Here is a 15,616-nt window from a genome sequence, read left to right as displayed (position 1 = left end):
TCCCGCATGGGGATCAGGACTTCTCTGCTCTGATAGGAGTTCTCATGCGCAACTTTTCATCTGAAGTCTTTTGTCTGCGGAACTAGCTCTGTTCAGAATCAGAAGATCTTACTACACATCAGGCTATTAGCGGATAAAGGGAGGTTCCAGCTGGGGTTGCACATCGACATTTAGTATTTCTGTGAATTCACAAGTTAACATTTGTGAAAACTCAGCGTCATATGGGGAATGCAGAATTGTGAAAGGCATGTCCCCAACTTGCAGGGAAGCCAGTCTTTTGGAAGACAGTCTGTAAATGAAACAGAAGTGTTGATACAGTTCCACTTCAGAAATCACATTAGGGTAATCCTGGGAGCAGCTGCAAGTTCATGTAAGTGTGGTTCTTTTCCCCCACTATTGCAGAACCAATCTTAGGGGTGCTCTACCACTGTGCTACATTCCCAGCTTATTTCTTTCTTTTCTTTCTTTCCTTTTTTGGGGGGGATGGTTTTAAGTTGCCCAGGCTGACTTTGAACTTGAGATTCTCTTGCCTCAGCTTCGCAGGTAGCTCGGCCACCTGTGCTCAGCCACACAGATAGTTTTGAGCATATCTTGTTACCATTGTTTTTACTGAGTCGCCAGTATGGCCCATCGCCTACCAGAGTTACTGCTCATGTGAGCACCCTGCAGTGACTGCAGTGACTGTTGGAACGCATGGTTTAGAAGACATGTCCTGTGCTGGGGTGTAGCTCCATGGGAGAGTGTTTCCCAAGCATATGCAAGGCTCTGGGTTCAATCACTAGGACTGCAAATGGAAAGAAATAGAGCGAGGGAGAGAAAGGAAAACTGCTGAAGGCAGATGGCTTGTTTAGCATTTTTACTTGCTGTGTGATCCCAGTGTCTCCGGGCCTCTAGTTTCACAGCTGTAAAGTGAGGACCCTTGACACCTGCCCGAGTTGTGCAGTTACGGTGGGGCAAGCCTGAGAGCATGTAGGACTGACCCGGCAGGTGGGTAAAGTTTAGTAACCATCAGCTGTCCTCACGTGATCGGCGGGAGTAAAGTGAGAGTCCGGGCACGCGTCGGCGTCGAAAGGCAAGTGCTGAGACACTTCATAGAATACAGTCCCCTGATCCTACTCCCCGAAGAAAAATCTTTTTAGAAGTCTAACAGCAGGCACCATTCCTGATTTGGGTCAGTTTTAAGTATGACCAGGTATAGATTATGGGGCTCATTAAGCATACTGATGTATTTAAAATCACTGAAGGGGATCCATTAAAAACTAGAAGTGTGAGAAAGTGCCATTTGGTTTACTTTGTATGCAAATCTCACTTAACAAAAATAAAGATGACAATTAAGCTCCTGTGCTTCCTGACCTAAAATGTAGCAATGTAAATGTAGAAGCCAAGTCTATAAATAGTAAGGAATGGTTCAGAAGGGGCTGGGAAAATATTTTACAAATCCAAAGTAATTCTTTTTTACTGCTTTGTAGTTCCTTAAATTTACGGTTAAGAAATGAGCTGGCATTGCAGATAGAGCACCATGGATGTGGTTCATGTAAGGACAGAGTAGCACTGTGGCCCCACAGCACCCAGAAAAGCAAGTGGCCTTGGCTGACAGGGAAAGATCACCAAATGCTGTTTATGTGCTTTCAGTTAAAACGCAACATGTAATCGTTTTGATTCAAATGCGCTTTTGCAGAATGATTTGACGTTGTTCAGTCAAATTTTTGCATTAGAGCATCATTTGGGATCATGCCGCCCTTCCCTTCCTCTCCCTTTTTGGTTTCCTTAGCAAGGTGCTTCTCCATCTTCCCTGTAGATCAGAATCCCTGGAAGTCTTATTGAAGCAGATGGCTGTGCCCTAGCCCAGAGTTCTGGTCCTGTAGGCCCGGGACTGCTGAAAATTTGCCTTGTGGGGAGCTCCCAGGAGATGCTGATGCTGCAGGTGCAGGGACCACTATTTGAGGCCCCCTTTCCTTTGATATCCTTTGGGTCCTTTCAGCTCTTACCCACTCCTGTCTTTGCAGTTGCCCTTACAATTGCCGCATATGCATGTAGCCATGGGTCAGTGCTCTAAGCAGATATGAAAGCAAATGTCAAATGAAAATGTCCCTTTTCCAACTTTTCTTGTTCCCCATTTCTTCCCTGAATTTGCCCATCTCACCTCAGTCCTGAACATTGCATACTTTTACCATGCTTTGTTTCCAAAACTTTTTTGGGGAAAGTTCATCTCCTGTGACTTCTGTAAGTGATGCCATGGAGCAGGGTGACAACAGCATGGAGATCAAAGTCCCCCCGAACTGGCTCACAGAAAGCCCTGTACTGTGTGCTGCTTCTATGTGAATTGTCTCAAGAGGAGCATGTTGTGGAGATGTTCTGAACTTGACCTTTGCTCACCATATTAGCCTGCCAGGGTGGCCGTAACTAAGTGCCGCAGATGGAGGCCAAAAGTCCAAGGTGAATATGTCATCAGGGCCGGGCTCCCTCTGAAGGTTCCCGGGAAGGATCTGTTCCAGGTTTCTCTCCTCAGGCCTGGTAGTTCTTTGGCTTGTGGCAGTGTAACATGTGCATGTCTGTCTTCATACTCATCTTTCCCCTTTTTGATTAGGACACCAGTTATATTGAATTACCCTCCCCCCAACATCCTCTTAACTGAATAATCTGCAAAGACCCTATTTCCAAATAAGGTCACACTCACAGGCACTGGGGGTTGGGACTTAAACATCTTTGCAGGGGTTGAAGGTGGAGGCCAATACAGTTCAACCCAAAATAACTCAACCTCTGCACAATGGCTGTGAAAAACTTCTCCCAGCCCAGCCCATCCTGGCGTCTAAGTGCCATCCCTGCTGAAACGCTCCACTTGGGACCATCATGACCCAGGGCTGCTTTGCTCCCTGGAAGATGTCACCTGCAAGCTTGGATGTGCTCATGGCCACAGCGCCGTCTGCACCTCCACAGACAGGACACACAGCTCGTGCACGCCTTGGCTGGAAGTCTTGGTGGGAGGTGGGAGGGAAGGCAAGTCCTGCAAACCAGCTCAAGGAAAAAGGCCAGATGGCTCATCTGCCTTCTGTTCTTCAAGTGATCGAACACTCAGGAGGCTCTGAGCCCTACTTACCAGGTTTCCTTCCAACACGAAGCAGCCTATTTCTAATACCTTCCTTAATTATATTAACCCTCTAAGGAAATGTGGCCAGCGCCTTTCTATAGAAACCAGAGACAGCTTTGCCCTCTGCCTTAGTGGACTTCTGAGGGTTCTGTCCTCCATTTCACTGTTGGCCCAACATCCATACCAAGCGAGGTTTCACTGCCCAGTGCCCATAGAAGCCAACACCATGGCACCAGCTATTAACACAAAGAGCCTTATTGAAGGCCAACCCACAGGGAGGCAGGAAGCACACTCAGATCTGGGAAGGGATTAAAGCAGCCAGCCCAGCGTAAGGGGAAATGGAGCACTGGTTGTTTGTAGCTGGGAGTTTCTGTGAAGTAGACTACGCTGAGTTGGCCAGCTCAGGTGGAACTTGTGGATAATTCTGGGCCATCCTACAGTTGTTGACAGCTCTCTTGCTTCTCATCTAGGTCTGTAAGACCCTGTTCTCTCTCAGGTTCCATTCTTGGATGTGGAACACAAGACTCTCAAGCTCATTTCAGGTCAGGTCCTAGAGTTCTGCTCCTGAGACCTGAAAAACAGCTCCAAAAGATTTTAGGAGAAGGGAAGTTGTGGCTTTATGGCTCTGTCAGCATTACATTTTGATTTTGGAATTAGATGAGCGGCTTGTTCTGTTCAGGCTGCTATAGCGAAACACCATAGACCGGGGACCTTAAATAACAGACACTGATAGATTCCTCACGGTCTGGAGGCTGGAAGCCTGAGATCAAAGTGTGGCAGATTTGGTGTCTGCTGAGGGCTCTCTATCTCATAGTGCTGCTCCGTGTCTTGCAAAGAGGTGGGAGCAGAGGAGCTCACTGGGATCTCTTTGTAAGGGCATGAATCCCATTCTTGGATCTTCAGGACCTAGCCACCTCTCTAAATCCCTCACATCCTGTCACCTTGGGAGTTATGGATCTTGAGGGGACAAAACACTCAGACTGTAGCAGCAAGAGAACCACACATTAAAAGTCAATACTGAAGAAATGTGAGGGGAAGTAAGACTAAACGTGGCAGCGATAGAAACAGAAGACGTGTACAGAAGGGGATCAATGGACTCTGAAACGTCAGCCACACTCTGAGATGGAACCAGGTGTGATTTTACTTGAGTTCATATTTAAGGGCTTGCCTGCCTCATTTGCATGGGTCAGTGAAAAGTGAAAACCATGTGTCCTTTGTTGAAAAAGAATGAACATTTCAAGACAGCATTCACAGCACCAAAATCTAAGTAACTGCAAAGCTAACATGCCAGGAAGCCAAGCATCACATCCTTGATCTCTGCCAAGTTCTCCCTGAGATGTTGGCTCCACTGTCCCAAACTCTCCTTCCTGTTGAAGTGTCACTTCAGAATGCAGGCAGCATTTTTTGCTATGATGGGCATTTCTGACTTTTCACCTGAGGACAGATGGATAGATGGATAAATGGATTCATCTTTTAATTCATATGTTCAGCAGTGTATGGATTACTACCAGGGAGTAGCCACTGGATCATTTGCTGGATTCCTGGGACTTGGCAGTATCTGCTTCCTTTCTCACAGTACTGTTCACAAGACTGACCATTTTTTGTAGCGGAACTATCCTGGAAGGCAGATCTAGACTTGTGCCTGTCTTCTAACTCTGGAGCCCACCCAGCAATGGGCTTTGGAGCCAGTGGAGCCCTGGTAAGTATTAATCGGATAGATTGCTGGATGAAGCCATCAACCAATCACTTGATTTAATGAAGTCATCACATGGCTTTTATAGCTGTTTGAAACAAAACTAGCAACAATGCTAGACTAAAATTAAGTATTGTAATTTTGGGGGGGGGTTACCAGGGATCGAACTCGGGACCTTGTGCTTGCGAGGCAGGTGCCGGAACCACTGAGCTAAATCCCTGGCCCAAGTATTATAATTAATAAATATATAAATGGATATATTTATTAATTACAATTCAATTCAACTCCTTCTCTCCTCTTTGGATCTTTGATTTTAGCTCCCATTTTTCCTACTTCCATGAGGGCATCAGTAACCCTGAGCCAAAGATCATCCCAAAGGTAGAATCCCTTCCCCTTCTCCAACTGAGCCCTGTCCTTTGAGAGCGAGCGAGAGAGACCAAGGGCTTTGATACACAACTTCAGAGCTTTGTCACCTGACGGCACTTTCCAAACACCAAGTGGCGCAATTGAATAGCTTGCGACCAAATCCTGGTTCTGCTCTTTTCCAGCTGAGCAGCCTTGGGCAACTCACCTGACCTCCCTGAGTCAATGGTGTCTTCTAGAAAATGAGGGGTTAAATGAGGTAACCTGGGAAAAACAGACTCGGAACCAAAGCCGTTAATAAATGTTAGCTGGTAGTACCTGCATTTCACAGCAGAGGTTCCTAAATGTTGTTTCTAAAATGATCTCACGTGGGACACCGATGAGACTGCTGTCTGTTGAGTATGTGTTACGAGGTGGTGGCTGTGCCTCGGGTATTTTGTCACAATGCCCTAGGAATTCAGCGTTACCATGCCCTGACTATTCCGAGGAAACAGACAGGGAGGGAAAGTACCTTGCCAGAGGTCACCCAGCAGCTCAACAGAGGGAAGAGGAGTCCATCCTTGTGCTTTCCGACTTTGAACCCCGCACCTTGAAACTTCATTGTTTTTGGTACAGTCAGTAAATACTGCGTTTATGGAGCGCTCACCAGAGGGTGCAGAGATACTTCCTGTACCATTTCCTGTTAAAGCGGCATTCTTTGCAGTGGAAAGGCAGCGCCCCACAAGCCATCCACTTCACCCCCGTGCTGCAGGGCTGGGGTGGCGTGTCTGGTAGGTGAGCGCTGACTGAGCGACAGTGACTCTGCTTGGCATCAGCTCCCCTCACACTGTCTCCTTTCTTTGAAAGCTTTTTTATTTTTGAAAGCACAACCCTACCTCTTCGTTTGCCGGGAGGCTGTCTTGTGCTTTTTCTCCACTCACTTCGCGAGAAGTTGCTTGATCATATTTACATGCTTATGTGTAGCAAATTTGTATCAAGTGCCAAGAGGTGTCAGGTCTCTCCCTGGTCCAAGGGTACAAAACAAAAGACATAGTCCCCACCCTCAGGAACAGAGTGGGAACAACCTCCAGATAAAAACCTTAGACAGAACAATGTCTAGAAATTCTGTTAACGCAGCCACAATCCTGCGCAAAGGGCTAGAAGAAGCTGTGAATCGTTGTGTTTGTGGAAAAGAAAGAATCGGAACTATTTCTGCAAGAAAATAGCGTCTAATTGAGTAAGAAAAGTAGGGAAGGGATTTGAAGCCCATAAAATGGAAATGCAACATTGAGTTTTTTACCTGCCAGGGGAATTTTCTGCACGTGGCCACAGTCGAGGGTGCTGTGTTGGGGAGAGAGAGGAGACCAGATGGTGGAGTGTGCTCTGTCACCGTGGAGTGTGGGCTTTGCTCTGTAGACCAGAGGAACAGGAGGGCCTCGCTGGTTTTGGAACAAGACGCGCACTTCGGAGCTCTGAGCCTGGTGCTGTGGAGGAGAGAGGAGGGACAGAGATGCCGGTCCGCTGCAGTGCTCTGAAATGGAGGGGACAAAGGTGGGAATAAGACGATGGGGTCGGACAAAGCGGTGGGTGCCAGAGGCCCAAGACTGGGATCCTAGGCGAGGCTTCAGGTGAGGGCAGGGGAGACACCTGGGCCAAGGGGGGGGGGCAGGTTCACTGGAATAGTTGAGGCATGCAGTCAGTCCTCCAGGACTGTAGGGGCACTGTGCACAATCAGTGAGTGTCAAGCAGGTCATTTGGGGACAGGGAGGCTATCAAGGCTGGAGATTAGGGGCGCCAGATTTAGCAAATAGATGTTCAGTTCAACTTGAATATCAGATAAAGAATTTCTTCTTAAAATAAGTATGTCTCATGCAATATATTGGTCAATACATCATTTTTATAATATGAACATGTCTCAGATTTGGCATGAGACATACTGATACTAACACTGTTGATCTGGCATTCAAATTGAACTGGGTGCCCCATATGTTATTTGGTGACCCTGCTTTAGAAGTGCCAAGGTCAAGTGCCCTGTATCTTCAGCCCACCAGTTCTCGCCCTGCCAGGGAATAGCAGGGCCTGTGTCTGCGACAGGTAGTTTTTATTACTAAACCTGGGATGTTCCCAGGCAAACTGGGATGAGTTGATCGCCCGAGGCCAGTGATGGCACACCTGTTAGAGCTTTCAAAGATAACAAACACACGTCCATGCCATGCCGTGGGTTCGCCACCACTGCCCTAGGCTGAACAGATATGGTTGTATTGAATCTAGAAAATCTTCTGACTCTCTGTGCCTTGGTGAATTGAGGGCTGCCCCAGGCCACGGATCTGCACCCCAAAGACGACAGCCTGCAGTTCAGTATCTCCAGGATGCCGTCTGTCACCTTGACTCTGCCCAAGAACTACAACCTCTATTGAACTTCTCTCTCTTTTTTTCCCCCATGAAAACAGTTTGCTGCTGATTTAGTCTTGTTTTAAAATTCTACCTGGTCAAGATGTCCTGTTTTCATCTCTGTGTGGCCCTACTCCAGTCATTTCCTTTCTTTTCAGGTCAGTAGAATCTGCCTCCTGCAGTCTGTTTATCAGACTGACATATGTATGGCAGGCCCAGACTTTGTTCTGACATCTCTTTGTATTTCATCTCAGTGCTCTTTCTCTGCCAAGCAGATGTGTATTAAAATGTGCATAAGAAAAGGAGCAAGCTGGGTTTATTTAGAAATTTCCTCAATTTGCACACACTCCATTGCTAGAGATTTTTTTCTGTAAAAACCCACAACAAACATATGCCAGAAACACAAAAACGGTGACTGAGTATTCATAGGCACGGAGACATCTGTGGCACATTGCAGCTTTTTCTTACTCGAAAGATCTCTTTTTTGCTCACAAGGAATGACTGACATGAACAGCCTGGAAAAGGGGTTTTGTCCAACTCGAAAGAGTTTGAGTTTCATCTTTTGCTCTTGTCAGATATTATATCACATATGATATGGTGCTAGCAATAACCTCAATTTCCACTCAGGTCTTTGGATTTCATGTGCATTCTAAAGACAGTTTATGATAAAGACATACGATAAAGACAGTATGATAAGGGCATCCAAGAATCAAGTTTTTGCTTATTAAGCCAAAGATACAGCCACAGGGCTTAACTGTACAAAGAGAAAGTGACAATGAATATTGAGATATATACCAAGGATATTCTGAACTGTTTTCTGGATGGCCTTTTTATACCTGACTATCAACAGATGGACATACCTTTCATTACCTTTTTGACTGACATTAACTTCATGGCCATTTGATCTGAAAGGTTTTTGTTTTGTTTTGTTAAAAAAAAAAAAAAGACAAAACTAGGACCATGAGAGCAAAGACATGGCAGGAAGGGGGTCACATCTGTCAGGCAGTCCGGTCCAGGAGGGAGTGGAAGAATTGGTCAGACATGGTCAAATTCCAAGCAAGAAAACACAGGACTAAGGTGAAAGTAGCCGTACAGAAAAGCCACCTGCAATCCACAATCAAATAGCATTTGCTCGGGGGGCTGTTCCCAACTGTTGACTGAGTGTGGGCAGCCAGAACAAGGCAGCGTGAGCCAGTAGCACAAGTGATGGACCCAAAGCCAGAGCCTGAGGACAGCTCATCCAGTCCCCAAAGGTGAAAAATGACAGGCCACTTCTAGGTCTCATTATTTTGGTGCTGAAGCAAATTAGGCATCCAAGGCCTTAGAGAACAGATGCAACTTTCAAGGATTGTGTATGGTGACCCCTGACCAATTGGTGGGAATCCCGAGTTTCAGTCATGTAGAAAACTACCTTATCCTCGACAATTCAGGAAATAAGCCTTTTCTTGCAACGGATAATTACGCATGCTTTGGTGCTTCTGAGTTGATATCTCCAAGGGGTCTGATGTTTTAAAACTAGCTCGTTAGCTATATGTGGATATGTATAAAGTCGGTATTGCTTATTACACTTGGATTTGTGGATAGTGAACATGTCTGGCAGAGGGTGTGAGTTCATTCTTTAGATTTAAAGTCAGGGAACAAAGCTTTTGCTTAATTTTTTATTCATCATGGCACAAGATAGAACTTTAAGAAACTCCACTGAAAATTTCATCACCAACACGAAAATTAAGAGTAGCACGTTTTATAAAAATAAAAACACAAAAAAAACAACACAGTTTTTCTGTAATACACTTTCATTCTGAAGTGAAACAAAACACCTGAAATACTGAAGCAAACTGCCACCTGCTGGTCAAAGGTGGTTTTGCAGCGGAAAAACTTCAAACTACTGAAGTACGGCAGGAACACTTTCACAACACACACAAAATTTCGAAGAAAACGTTTCTTCAGCCTTTGGCACAATGTAAGGACAAAACTGCAGTTTTTTTCTCCCCAAATATGATTTACTTTTCGGAAAAGAGTTGTATGTAATTTGGTTAATATTGATTACGGAGCCAAAGAAAAAACCATGTTCTGTAATTTGAATGGTCTGTTTAGATTCTTAAACACTTTATGGTTGGATTCCAGTTTGTGGTTTGGTTTGAAAAATACGTAAAAGTTATACACTATAAATATATATTATATATTGTCTATATAAAATTGAATTTGACCTAAAATGGGATGGACGAAGTAATTCTTCGTTAGGCCCAGCCTTTCTCTCCTTTGATTAACTGAATCCTTTCTAAACATGTTCTAAAAATATATCTCACTATGTATCAAATTCAACATTTTCCTTAAAACTTACTCAATATGAAAAAGCATTCAGTGATTATAACTTCTGTATCTCACTACTATATAAAAATATGGCTTCTCTTACTCTTGTTTCATTTTCTTAGTGTTTTTCTTAGGCATCGAAGGAAGAGCTGTCCTCAGGTAAAAAGCTATGGCAAAAGCACAGAAACTGGCTTGTGCATATTCTCGAACACTCTATAGGACTTCGTTGCTTAATATATCTCATGGTGTAATATAAGTGAAGTGACTTTTTAAAAAAATTGTTCCTCTTTTCTCTCTGTGAATATATCATTTCGATTATCATACAGCATCTGTTACAGAATATATAATAGTCACAAGTGAAGACACAAAGATACAATCAAGCTACACGAAAGCAAGACTTTTGTCTTACACAGAGTCAATGTGGATGGTTTTCGATGGGATAGTGTCACTTGTTTGGGAGGCTGGCTATGCAATGGGACCCTATCATAAATGGCGAGGGTATGAGTGCTCTATCTCGGGAAGTGGACTCAGTTTCTCTTGTGGTGCTTTTTTAACGTGTGAAGGAAGAAAAGGGCCGAAGAGTCCAGTTGACCAAAAGCGCCTGTGGCCGGCTGGACGAAGGGGGCATCTGCAAGGGGGCTGGCTTCTGCTGGGCTGCAGTGGGGGGCTCACACCAGCGTCTCCGGGAGGGTGTCGGGGTTGTCGGTGGACAGGAGCTCCCAGATCTGCCACCGCTCTCGCTGCCAGTCAAGCCAGCTGGCTTCCCCCAAGTTCGGGCCGCTCTGTTCGCTGCCCTCCAGGGCGTAGGCGCGGCTGCTCAGTTTTTTCGGCGCGGCCTGGGGCTCCCGCTCGGCCGGCGGGCCTCCCTCAGTTCCTGAGCCTTCCCGAGGCCTCTGAAGCTGCCACAAGGGCGGCTCCGAGGGCTTCCCGGAGCCCGGGTAAGGAGGCGGGGGCCTGCGATCATCCCTGCCGCCCTCCCGAAGTCTCTGGGACGCGGGCTGGGCCCGGCTGGGCAGCCACGTCCCGTCTCTCTCGGCCTCGGGGTCCTCAGCGCTGCTGAGGGCCAAGTACGGCTCGGACCTGGCCGCCGGCCGCCCCCCCGCGCCGCAGCCACTGCCCTGGATGTGGGGGGTGCTGCAGACCCGCGACACCGGAAGGTGCACGCTGCAATGTGCCACGGTAGCTGCCGTCTGAGTCCTGCGAAAGACTTGAGGGCCGCCGTCGTCCAGCTCTGCCGGGCTCCTCTGCCACCGGGGCCAATTGAGAGACAGGTTCCCTTGAGAAAGGGAACAGGGCCCCGGTCGGAGGGAGCTGCTTTCAAAGATGTCGCCATAGGAACCTGAGAGCCAGAAAGGCAAGAACTGGCATTAGTTTCCCCTTGGGGATTAGAGTCCTGCTACTGTCTTCCCACTGCGGACTTCTACAATTGAAGAAGCACAGTACACACTGATCTGCTGCTGCTCCTTACACACACACACACACACACACACAAACACACACACACACACACACACACACCACTTCCTAGCAAAAGAAATGACAGACGCTTTTTAATTATTGGCACAATTCCTGTGGCCACTCCAAATACATATACCTAGACTCTGACAGGTCAGCTGAGCTGTCACACTGAATAAAACGGTTTTGTCACCAATTTATGGTGCAGGAAAGGAAATGGAATGAAATCGAGTCCGAGATTGTCATACTGGGGTAGAAATCCGTGGGACAGTTTATCTTCCCCAACCCCTATTTTCAGCATTTTCCAAATAATAACTTGACAAGCATGTCAAGATTATCATAACAAGGCAAAAGCTGAAGAAAATTTTCAAAACAAATGCAGTGAAGGTTTCAAGTAACACTCCACCTGTCATTCCGGGGTCTTTGGATCCACTTTTTAATGTTGAATGCCAAGTTCCCCAGATATTGAAAGGTTCCTCGGACATATCTAGGAAAAAGAGAATAAAAAGATGTATAACACAAAATGAAATTTTAAGGGCAAAATGAGCTAAACTATTTTAATGACGTCTCTCCTGTGCGAATGTCTTTGAGACTGCAGTACAGAATACACTTCAAGACCTGCCTTTGCAGGAGGCTTATTCCATTCGGAATTTACCACAGAGCTCTTTCTAAATCATGGTTGGAGTAGATGCATAAGGGTCCTCAAAGACATCTGTATCCTAGCCTCCAAACCCTATAGAAATGTTATCTTAGAATCAAAAAGGATTTTGCGAATGCAATTGAATTCTGGTTGCTGGCGAGGGCCGATTTTGCTGCAGGACCCTGGCTGGGCCTAATATAAACATAAGGGTCCTTCCTGGAGGCAGGTGGGAGGGGAGACGCTGCTCTGTTGCTGCCTTGAAAGGTGAAGGAACGAGCAACACGATGAGGAATGTGTAAGCTTCTGGAACACAGAAAAGGCAAGGAAATAGTTCCTCAGGGCTTCCGGAAGGGAAGGCAGCCTTGCAGGCCTACTGGAGACTTGTTATCTCCAGAACCGTACGAGAGAAAATGTAAATGTGGGTTTTAAGCCACCACGTTTGTGGTGGTTTCTGACATCAGTAGGAGGAAAGTCATAAAAGGTGACAACAGTCTCACACTCTCCAACCACACTGACATGGGGACAGGAGCAGCAGCGAGAGCTTTTGAACTGCACTCAGGAGCACGCTGCTAGTGGCACGCACAGATGCGGTCCTGCCTCCTTCATCAGTCTCCCCTCAGTGTGTGCATGAATAGCTATGGAGGAAGGTGCCCCGCTGGGTGCCTCCATCAGCTGCTCGCCTCCTCCTTACAACCCCTTGGTGGGATCGTAACTGTGACTTAGAGAAGCAAAGGTCTCCTGAGTGCCTCTGTGGTCCGGCTGCTCCCACACATTGTCTCCTCGCCTCCCTGGGGAATCCCTAGGGGATCATGGCACAGACGAGGCAACCAGTGGAAGGAGAGGCGGGAAACACACCCAGCGTTTCCTTGCCCTCCTCACCCAGTGCTCCTCGCATGCTAAGCGCTGCCTAAAGGTCTTTTCCGGGATCGGTTCATTTAACCCCATGAGTTGGCCAGTTTCTGTGGCAATGGGCCTGGGCGGTACTGAGCTCAGGCACTCGCTTGAGATCCTGCAAGTTGGAAATGGTAGAGAAGGTTTCTGACTCTGAGTCCTGTTCTCTGGTCATCGGACACTGACCCCATCTGGTTCTGACACACCGCATTGTTACACAGTAGGTTTTGCTTGTCCTTTTTAGGAAAGTAACAACAGTAATTGGGTGACACGTTAGACTAGCAAATACGCAACCCCTAACCCACCTGCCAGGACACAGAATCCTTGGATGCCAGGGCAGGGAGAGAAGGTAGGAATGAGTAGCTTCTCTGAGCATGCGCTCATTTCCTAGATGTCTGGGAGTCAGGATAGGGGCGGCAGGGACCCTCCAAGACATCACCTGGGCCTCCACCCCTTCCTCTTCCTAGAGTCGGTGTTCAGCAGGTGCTTGGCAAATGCTCATGGAGAGTTACAGAAACATCGCACAAGGGACAAACAGAGAGGAGCCTCAAAGCACCCCACACAGCTCCACATGCAGCCAGAGAGTCACTGGGTTTGGCCAGGGCCAGCCAGGCTTCCATTACCTTTTCCAAGCCTTGGTCCAGGAGAACTTTCTCTTGACGTTGACTTTGACGACGGCAAGTGGCCCACCAACATATACTTCTCTGGCACCTTGTAAAGCATCTCTGAGCCCCCCGGAGCCCTGTCCTCTTGCATAGCCAGCAGGGAACGTTCAGGTAGCACAGGGGAGTTGTTGTCATAAGGGGAGATGTCTCCACTGGAGGCCTTGTTGGAGTCTGTAGATGAATGCCTCCCTCCCATGGAAAAGGAAACGTCCGACTGTAGCATGTCAGGGCTTCTGGCACAACGAGACAATGGCAGGTGTGTGAGCGTGTAAAACAATGAGTGATCAGATGTAAATAATGTGATCATTACACAAATGACAGGAGGAGAACGCATGGGGGCTGAAACAAAAAGACCTTTTGAGCAATGTTTCAACATCTCTGCATTAATTAGGCGAACGTGTTTCCACATAATGGCCGCTAGATGGCAGCAAACCACAACAAATGTAACAAGAAACGGCAACTCAGAGAAGGAGGGGGGAAGAGGAAATAGTAATGGCGTCCACAGCAATATTTGGCTAGCAGATGGCAGTGAAACCTAACAAATGAAAAAAGATGCCGGGCAGGGCGCAGGATGGAGTAAAGAGGATCCTTGTATTCGCCGATAAGCAGCCAGCAGAGGGCCGCGAAACAGATGTAACGGGAAGTGTCAGCGGAGGGAAGGATGGAAAATGAAAGAGATGGATCCTCGTGTTCGCCAACGTGCCTCGCTGAAGTGCCTCCTGGATTGAGTCCTGATTTCATTTAAAAATTAAAGCTTGATGGTCGCTATCTATTGAGTAAAAATAAACTGGTAGCTAACTCATCTTTTTCAATATCCTCATTTCAAAATAGTTCAGATAAAACTATGGTTGACACTTTATTGGAAGTTTATTATGGCTGTATGGGTAGCTTTTCTTCTTCTGAATACTTACTGTAAATAAATTCCTCTTTCACACGATGATGATGATGATGGTGATGCTACCGGAGGGAAGGTTTCATGTGGCCAAAAAGATAAATATATGATTATCATTAAGAGTCCACTGTATTTAAATACACTTAAAATGATTCTGCAAGGCACTGATGCTTTTACAAATTGATAGATGACGTGCTAATGAGCATACTATTAGCACATACACAAGTGAGGGAGGTGTCACAGCAACAGATATAACAGGGAAAATGTAAGTGGAACAGGGAAACAAGAACTTTGGGAACATGAAAAGACTGAGCAAAGTCTTACCTGGAAACACCTTTATTTTCTACCTTCCTCAAAACAGTAGCCCTGACAACATCTTAAAGGGAAATGATCAGAGGTTGATTAGAAGTCGCAGAACCTGCTCCTTCGCCTCCCACACTTCACTTTTCTTTACTACTCTTTGCTTTCTTTTGGTTGAATATTTCAAAACAAAAATCTCTGTGGCTTTAAGAAGATAAACACAGTCCTGCGCAATCCTTTCCCACCCAAATGGTTTTGTACATGCAAAATGGAGGCGACATCACACTCACAGGGGACCTAGCTTTATCTCAGGCTTCCAGCAAGGGTTAGTACCCAGGGGAAAATATCCCAGAGTCTGTGACATGCCATGCCTGTCACTGGGGCAGCCAGGGCTCCAGCACTTTTGCCCAGGACATTTCCTACCCACATGGAACAAATCAATTCTTTCCTTGCCTCCTCTTTGAACTGATATCAGACAATCTTATGGGCAGGAGCCAGGGGACAACCATGAGGATGATTTTCCAGATCTTTAGGATGCCAATGAATTTGAAGGAAAAAAAAATCAAAGGAACCTAACTATTTCTGCTGGAAAGTGGTGGTGGGATATTTAACCACCATATCTAATTAAAAGGGGAAAAATCTCCCTTTTTCTAGCTGAGGGAACAGAAAACAAAACAAAATGGACACTTATCTGTTGTCATGGGGCATGACTCTGGTTGAGAAAAGTTTAAAAAATTGAGAAAAATCGAATGTGCTGAACTGACACGGAGCTCAGCTTAGAATCAGGGCTCTGTGTTTGGAACAGGGCTAGGCATTATCCTAGTGGGCTAATTTTGTTTGTTTTCCCTGCTGAGGTGATACTTTTCCATTCATTAATGAAAATGTCTTGTGTCTACTCAAGAAGAAGAAGTCATAGTTTTATACCAACAATAGTAAGTACATAAAGCCT

General features: G+C 46.3%; 1 protein-coding gene across 5 annotated transcripts in view; it reads right to left on the bottom strand.

The window, feature by feature from the left end:
- Nucleotides 1–9,158: 9,158 nt before the first annotated feature.
- Nucleotides 9,159–15,616, bottom strand: part of Arhgap6 (Rho GTPase activating protein 6) — a 499,561-nt gene continuing 493,103 nt past the window's right edge. For 4 of the 5 annotated variants that reach the window (XM_021249114.2, XM_004871022.3, XM_021249116.2 and 1 more), the window contains exons 11-13: nt 13,434–13,708; nt 11,686–11,766; nt 9,159–11,163 (exon numbers count right to left, since the gene is read on the bottom strand). In XM_021249114.2, coding sequence (XP_021104773.2) covers nt 10,493–11,163; nt 11,686–11,766; nt 13,434–13,708 — 1,027 coding nt within the window. In that variant the 3' untranslated portion in view covers nt 9,159–10,492. The remainder of the gene's footprint in view (nt 11,164–11,685; nt 11,767–13,433; nt 13,709–15,616) is intronic. The other variant, XM_021249115.2, reaches the window with a different exon arrangement.

This window comes from Heterocephalus glaber, unplaced genomic scaffold, assembly GCF_053883595.1.
Source record: "Heterocephalus glaber isolate CG9 unplaced genomic scaffold, H.glaber_assembly_v1.0 deba00001594, whole genome shotgun sequence".
NCBI classification, from domain to species: Eukaryota; Metazoa; Chordata; class Mammalia; order Rodentia; family Bathyergidae; genus Heterocephalus; species Heterocephalus glaber.
This window is presented reverse-complemented; position numbering and strand designations above follow the sequence as displayed.